The 8,742-nt window shown below is 33.8% G+C and overlaps 1 protein-coding gene across 1 annotated transcript in view; it reads left to right on the plus strand.

The window, feature by feature from the left end:
- MTMR9 (myotubularin related protein 9) overlaps positions 1 to 5,098 on the plus strand; it is a 54,182-nt gene extending 49,084 nt beyond the window's left edge. The window contains exon 10 of the mRNA XM_002928721.4: positions 46 to 5,098. Coding sequence (XP_002928767.1) covers positions 46 to 209 — 164 coding nt within the window. The 3' untranslated portion in view covers positions 210 to 5,098. The remainder of the gene's footprint in view (positions 1 to 45) is intronic.
- Positions 5,099 to 8,742: the final 3,644 nt, after the last annotated feature.

Consider the following 8,742-nt stretch of genomic DNA (forward strand, 5'->3'; position numbering starts at 1 on the left):
TATGTATCTTTTTGCCTTCTGTCTTCCTTTCCTGGATTCCAATAGGTATTTTCCTGCGTTGGAACAGATCCTCCAAGTATTTGGATGAAGCTTATGAAGAAATGGTTAACATCATTGAATATAACAAGGAATTACAAGCAAAAGTAAATGTACTTAGGAGGCAGTTGGCAGAACTGGAAACTGAGGATGGGATGCAGGAGAGTCCCTGAAAAATCTCCCCACAACCTACGTAAATAAGGACTTTCTTGGACCTGAATCTCACCTCTCTCTCCTTAGGCCCTTCAGTTCACTTTTACACAGTAGCCTTGAACCTAAGGCTTTAGATGTGAGAACCCTCTAATGTAGTGGATTTCTCAATACTTTATGAATGAAACTTACTGTAATTACTCATGTTTCATGTGGCCTGTTTGGCCTCTTTACTTTGGGAGCAGAAAGGAGGTGCTAGGCATTTTATTTTATGTGAAACAGGTGATCTATTTAATGCCATTTGTGTTATATGCCATTTAATCCTAAAATTTTTTCTGTGTCTACTTTCCAAACAGTGCTCCAGACCAGTCAAGGATATGATTAATCTCTTTAGGGAATATTTGTTAGTTTTAAAAAAGATCAGACTTTTAAACACTCCAAATACAGAAATATTTTTCAAAACTGAAACGGTTGATAAACTAAAAATTTTGTGATTAACATGCTATTTCCAGTACCTTTGCCCTTCTCTTTAAAATAGCTTTGATTAACAAAGCTGAATTCATTCTCATTCTGGTTTGTCAAGAAAGGAAAATCTGAATATTTATTCAAGGTAAATATTTTTACAAGGGTTATAGGTATAATCCTCTGATATTTACATTAAGAAGTAAATTTTAACAGTAGACAGTAAAAGTATGTGCAATATAGAAGTAAAATAGGAATTTGTTACTGATACAGTGTCATTACTGTTGAATTGGTTTTTTAGGTTTTTGACCACACATATTAAATGTGTATCAAATGCTGGATATCCCATTAAACCATCATTTAGGATAGATGTTAGTTTGTTATAATTAAGCTACAAATACGGTTTCCTTAAACCAGAAATGCACTGCCCTTGTCTGAAGTTCTTACTGCACTATTTCGTGTATGTATGTGTGTTAAGTTTTATTGTGGTTTATTTTAAGTATTCTAAAAGTTTACTAATGCTAAACTTAAACCTTTCACATTGGCTTGAGCCTTTTGAAAATTTATCTTGACTTTGCTGATTTATTCATTATATGCTAGGCAAGTCTAATTGAAGTGGAGGTGAAAGTTTATGAACATGACACAGCGATGTTTTAAACTGTAGAAACAGACTGAAATGTTTCAATGTTATGACTGTATTTATGCTATGCTAGTTTATGCCTGCTACTCTAAAAGTTTGTGGTTCAGTGCTTTCTATATACATTTCTGTTTTGTGGCACTGTTCACTTTAATAAATATTATCAATTCTAGTTTTCTATTAAAAGGTTAGTTGAAGAGTAAATGTTTAATACCATTTCCACCCCATCTGTATATAACATTTCAGTGTAGAGCGCACCAAAACTGAACCCTGCTTTAGAGCTATGTATTGAGCTAAAAATACAATTTTGAAAATATCTAGTCTAGCATTATCTATGGCCACATTCAGACGCCTTAGAAAATAGCAAATACTTTCTCCAGTTGCCCAAACTTCATCTTTTTTCTGTTTTCTTGGACTGGTAGCAAAAAGGTTGGACAACAGCACATATCAGAACTATCCTTTGGTATATTTGCCTGCCTTTTCCTTTAAGCTCAGATTTATTCTCGACTTATTTTCTTGGCTATAGTTATGAGCCTTCAGGCTTTAAAGCCCTTACAAAAAGGGTACAGCAAGGAGCAAAGGAGATCTTGCTATAGATATCTCCGTGTTGTGTGAAATGTTTATATTAATATTTGAAAAGAGGAAATACTCTAGCTTTTTTATCATCCCTTAAAATCGCTTGCTACATTTGTTCATGTAGCTGATCTTTTTGTTTGCTCCTATTTTGGTCTCAAGAGTAGATATGAAGGAGCCCTTTTCTTCTCAGTTAACCCATAAGGAAAATGATTTCGTTTTGTTTTGTTGTTGTTTTTAGTGATTCTTTAGAAGTGGCTCCCACTGGTGACATCGATTGGCCACAGGGCTTCCGTGGGTGGGAGTTTTTATTAGGCTTGGTCATGGAGAAATTGTATGCCTTCAATTTATACCTGTCTTCCAGATGAACGTTTTATGTGTGAGCCAGAGTCCAATAATAGCATAGTGTTTCTTTTTCTTCTTTTATTGAGACAGCAAAGCTATTTGGACAAGTTTGCATTTTAGTATTAATTTATAATTAGGGATTGTTCAAACCTCAGTTCTGTTTATAGGTCATAAAAACAAACTTGGATATTAGTGCATTTTCAAAGGGGACATCTAATAATGCAAATATTAGGGTTTTCCCAAACTCAAGAACTGTATCAAAGGTGCATTATCAATATAATTTAAAGAGGGATTTTTAGTAATACTATGAAGTTACCCATTCCTTGGATGAGAAGAATACATACAATGGATATACTCATGAGAAGATACTTGTTAAACATTAAGTTTGGAGAATTATCTTTGATAAATGTGGCCTTAAAAACTGGAATGAAGAGAGTGGTGGCAGAATTAGCAAATGAATTACACCATAGGAGCCAATAATAAGTGAGATATAATCAAGTTAAATATATTAAGCATCTTATGTATTCATTTATAGTAAAGGCTCGTTTACATTTTGGGGATGCAAAAGTAGGTCCTACAGAGAATATTCTAAAAATACAAAAGATTGCTACAGTCTTCTATCAGCAGTACAAGGATCCTTAGACTTTAAATTAACAATTTTTTTTTAGAAACCACACGAACATAGTTAGGTGATTATATTAAGATTTTGAAACTTTTTGGGTGGTAAGAGTTTTCAGTAATTGATTGGTCAAAATTTTTCTTTCTGGTTTTATTAAATGGAAAGAGAACAAGCAGAAACTATAAAATCTAGTAGGATTAAAACAACCTATAAATATATTTTATTTCTAAGAAAAATTAGGTCTTTGAAGCAAGATTTTAAAGTGACTTTTGGGAAAACTTTGGAAGACAACAGTCATTTCAGATCCCATGTGGGTAATTTAAAAGCTTTTCTTTGAACTCTGAGGCCTGATTTATAGAGGTCATATGTCATTGCTTTTCATTTTAAAGGATGAAATTTAGTGATATTTTAGTCTTTGATTCACTCAGTATTTTTATTAAATTAAAAAATCAGTATCATGGAAAAGATCTGATCAATAGTTTCTCTCTTGAAGTAAAAAATAGAAGGAACATTTTGCTGTATTCAAAAAAAAAATTGCTGAGTGCCTGGGTGGTTCAGGTCATGATCCCAGGGTCCTGGGATCGAGCCCATGTTGGGCTCCCTGCCCAGTGGGGAGCCTGCTTCTCCCTTTCCCTGCTGCTCATGCTATCTCTCTGTCTCTCTCCCATAAATAAATAAATAAATAAATAAATAAATAAATAAATAAAATTTTTTAAAATCTGCCTAGAGATGTAACTCTTATAGTTAATCTGGTTTCGGAATTAACTGTTTTAATTGTCAGTTTTAACCAGGTCATCAGGTTCACTTATTATCAGACCCCAACCTGAGGCAAAATTTTGGTATTCATCCATATCCAGATTTAATGAGTGAAAACTACAAGAGGGTGTCATGAGCACCCTTTATCAGAAAGTTATTTCCTGGACCAAAAAAAGGGCAAATTTTAGAATAGTTGATCCCCTGTTCTGGCAGCTTTGAAATTTATCAGAGCATGAAATCATTCAGTACATCTGATACAGGTTCATTATACCTCAAGACAACATAGATTAGTTATTTATTATTCTTTAATGTGGGTTAGATTGTCTCCCCTCCAGAGCTCATATCCTAAGTTATTACCAGATAGTATTTTTATGTAATTCACCATCTTAACAAAAAACATTTAAAGGCTGATTTCTCCATTAATACATATTCTCAGATGATATGAAATGCTAATTTTCTTATAGTATCAGTTTTCTGATTTTTTTTCTTGAGTAAACTATTTCTACTATTGCTCAGTCTTTCTATCGTGTCCACAGTATCTTCTTCCTTTAAACCAATAGCTCAGATGAGACGCTATGTAACTGTAGGATGAGGTTTTAGAAAGCTTGAACTTCTTACCTAAATTCCCCTTAAGAAAGTCCTATTTTTGAACTCCATTGTGGAACTGTAGTTTGTGCTTAATTTAGTGAAAGATAGTGGGGCTTATGTAGACACTACATTGTCCTGAAAAATAATTCCCAATGAGAGCTTCCTGATGTTTAGAACCATTCTGTTTTAACCATCTGTGAGTATACAGATTAACTGTATTGGAAATTTGTAATAAAAACAAGTTGTGCAACACTGCCTGTGTCTCTGCCCAAGACATTTTCCATTTGCTTCACTTTTAAAATGCACATATCTTTGGAGACATGAATTATTCCACACAAATACATCAAGTTGTGTTGCTTAGAATCCTTATAGATCTATTATCATCTGCACTAAAAAGGTACTTGCACAATTTAGTTATATAAAAAAAGAATATGTATTTCTTCAATAGTTGGGTATTTGGATTGTATTCTTGATATATTTGAATATGACTCTTGGATTTAAGTGCACTATTATTCATGTCTTACACAATAAAATTGCACTGTATGGCAAATATGTCTATAACGTATGCTTTGCTAAAACCTCAGAGTGCTGTAATGGACAGGCTTCTATTTTGTGAACCTGTCTATATATAGTCTTAGGGAAAAATTCTAAACTTTTTAAATTCTCAGTAACATTTTAATATTATTTGTTAAGTTCCCTATGTGATCAATTCACTTATGTCCTAAAACTGGAATCATTCATCGTGAGTGGGCTGCTTTGTCAAGCTTGGTTTACATAATCATGAAACAGTCTTGTCGAACATGGTACTGTTCTCTTAGTTTGTAAGATTTGTGTGGTGTGCTCTCTGCCTCAGAGGACTGTTGCACAGATGCTAGTGTTAAATGTCTCCAGACAATGGTAATAAAATTTGAATATATTCAAATGCTGGTAAATTAAATCTGTAGGCTGACTTTAATTTTTTTTCAAATATCTGTGAAGGTTTTGGCATTGTGTCTCAAACTGCTATATATAGACCTTATATTTTGAAAAAATTCAGATCCACAAAAAAGTTGCAAAATAGTACCGTGATCTACCATATACCATTCAACTAAGATTGAATAATTAACATTTGTCACATTTGACTTGACACTCCTGATCATGTGTGTGTATTATTGCTATTACTTTGGTGAAACATTCGAGGGTAACTCACAGACATCATGACATTTCTACATAAATATTTCAAAGGTATCTCTCAAGATTTAGGAGTATGTATCATACATTCTCTTTACTCAGTTTGTATTGCTATGAATAAATTAATGAAGGAAAAGGGAAAGCTCTCTGTTAGAATAGATAGCCAACTATGAAACGTAGGAAGAATGACAAAATTAGAAAGTCACTATTTCACAGCCACTGCAGTAATAATTGATCTCGGCAGTCATCATCTGTGGGTGCTAAAACTGGCAGGTGAGTTTTTAAGGGAATGCATATAGTCTCAAAGTATCTTTCCATAAAATACTAGTTAGAAAGGGGGAAAACAGTAACTACAGTGAAGAAACCAGGTAGATATCACCTTATCCAAGCACAATTAACATTATAGTAATGGGACATACCAACATCATGGATCATAACTACTAAGAGCAATGCGTCACTTGTGGCATTTTTGGAATTTTGTTTTGTTTTTTTAAAGATTTTATTCATTTATTAGAGCAAGTGAGCCAGGGGGGCAAGGGGGAGGAGAGGGATAAGCAGACTCCACGCTGAGCACAGAGCCTGATGTGGGCTTGATCCCAGGACCCTGAGACCATAACCTGAGCCAAAATCAAGAGTCAGATGCTTAACTGAGTGAGCCACCCAGGCACCCCTTTTGTGGCATTTCTTAAACAAACCAAAAAGCATAACCTGGATCTAATTATAAGGAAGCATCAGGCCAACTTAAATTGAGGGAACTCCTACAACATAACTGGTCTGTATGAAGTTTATAGAAGAAAAGGAAAGATAAGAACTTTTTGTAAGTTTGAACTTATTTCAAAAAGTTTAAGAACTCAAAAGTGAACAGAAAACAGCAGTTGATATTCATACAAAGCTACAAAATTAAAATATTTCAGCTGATGAAAATGAAACACTGAACATAAGAAAACTGACACACATTCCAAAAGGAATAAATACCTTTAAGGAAAACTTCCAGATATGATATGAGAAAACACCTCAAGTGATAAACTACAAAACTTCTAACAGAAGTAGACCAAAAACAAAGCAGGAGTGGAGAAAACAAGAGTTGAATGAACTCAGGAAAGAATCTGAGTAATAAAGACAAAAATAAAGACTTTCATCCAATTAAGAGATGGCTGGGAAAACTGTAAATTAGGGTGCTAAATGTACTGTAACTGTAGATGCAAGAATACTATAAGGGGTAGAAGAATAACTGGGTAGAGGTGATATATTTTGACAGAAATAATGACATTTTTATAATAAGAAATAAGGGACAAAGTAAATGAAGCTCCTTGACTGTCGTTTAAGTAATAGGTAGGAGTCAAGGGTATCATTTAAACCCAGCAAATCAAACTGTAGAATGTAAAGTTAGGACAAAGGTATCTATGGCCACCTTTATAAATAATATTATATATGTATCTCTAGAAAAACTTCCATTTTTTTCTACCCAAGGAAATAAAAACTACAAAGGAACAACAAAGAAATACAGTAAACATATCATGATATATATACAGTAAATATAAGAAAACAAATGACAATTGGAACCAAACATCAGACTGAACCAATGAATGTGAATGGCCTTGATTCATCTATTTAAAGAAAAAATCTCCAAATTGGCTTATAAAGTAAAATGCAACCCTATGCTGTATACACCAGACAGAATTAAAGTGACTCAAAAACTTAATGTACTAGTAATGGCTTAATGTATTACAGAGCTACAATAATCAAAACTGTGTTGTACTTGCATAAAGATCAGTGTACAGACATAAAGATCAATGGAACAGAATGGAGAGACAAGAAATAAACCCTCATGTATGTGGTCATGTGATCTTCAATAAGGGTTCCCAGACTACATGATAGGGAAAGGACAGTCTCTTCAAAAAACATTGCCAGGAAAAAATACCCATATGCAAAAGAATTTTTTTTAGTTACTTTATGCCATATACAAAAATTAACCCAATGGATTAAAGATGTAAACATAATACTTAAAACTAGAAGAAAACATAGGGGGATAGCTTCATGACTTTGGAATTGCCAATGACTTCTTGGATATGACAACAAAAGCACAGACAACAAAAGCAGAAATAGACTAATTAAACTTAAAAACTTTTGCACATCAAAGGAAACAACAGAATGAGATGGGAATGTACACAATGGGAAAAAATACTTGCCAGTCCTGTCTAATGAAGGGTTAATATCCAGAATATACAGAGAATTCCTGCAACAACAATATAGCCAGATTTAAAAATGGACAAAGGACTTAAATGGACAGTTCTCCAAAGAAGATGTACAAATGGCTAACAAGCCTATGAAAAGACATTCGACATCACCAATCATTGGAGAAATGCAAATCAAAACCACAATGAGGTATCTCACACCCATTAGGATGACCACTATCAGAAAAACAGTACATAACAAGTGTTGTGTATGTGGAGAAACTGAAATCCTTGTGTACTGTTTGGTGGGAATGTCAAATGGTGCAGCCACTATGGAAAACAGTATAGCAGTTCCTCAAAAAATTAAAAATAGAATTATCATATGATACAGCAATCCCACTTCTGGTTATATGTCCAAAAGAATCTAAAGAAGTATTTGGACACCCATGATCATTGTAGCAACATTCACAATAGCCAAATAACACAAAAATCCATCAATGGATAAACAGGTAAACAAAATATGGTATCTACAAAAGTGGAATATTATTCACTATTTTTTTTAAAGATTTATTTATTTGAGAGAGAGCATGAGCAGAGGGCAGGGGAAGAGGCAGACGAAGAGGCAGAAGCAGGCTCCCCACTGAGCAGGAGCCCAATGCAGGGCTCCATCCCAGGACTCCGGGATCATGACCTCAGCCAAAGGCAGATGCTTAACTGACTAAGCCACCCAAGCACCCCTTATTCAGTGTTTAAAGGAATTCCTGTCACATGCTATGTCATATATGGAACCTAAAGACATGATAAAAGGTATAAGTCAGTCACAAAAAGACAAATGCTGTATTATTTGACTTATTTAATAAGTTGTCTAAAGCAGTCAAATTTGTAGAAACACGACAATGGTTGCAACAGGTTGGATGGAGGGGGAAAAGGGGAGTAAATGTTTGATGGGTATAAAAGAGTTTCAGTTTTGCAAGATGAAAATACTCAGTACCATTCAGCATATTCACATTGTCATAGAAATTCACAATGTGAATATACTTAATACTGAACTGTACACTTAAAATGGTTAAGATGGTAAATTATGTTTTTATCGTTACTTCTAAAGTTTATAATGAAATAAGGTAAGTTTACTTTCCAATTTACAAATATTTAAGTAGTGCAATGTTCAGAATAAAGTATGTCCTTGCATATACAGTGATATTAAGAAATTGATGGAGTAGGCAGATCTAAGT

This window comes from Ailuropoda melanoleuca, chromosome 5 (assembly GCF_002007445.2).
Source record: "Ailuropoda melanoleuca isolate Jingjing chromosome 5, ASM200744v2, whole genome shotgun sequence".
Classification (NCBI taxonomy): Eukaryota; Metazoa; Chordata; class Mammalia; order Carnivora; family Ursidae; genus Ailuropoda; species Ailuropoda melanoleuca.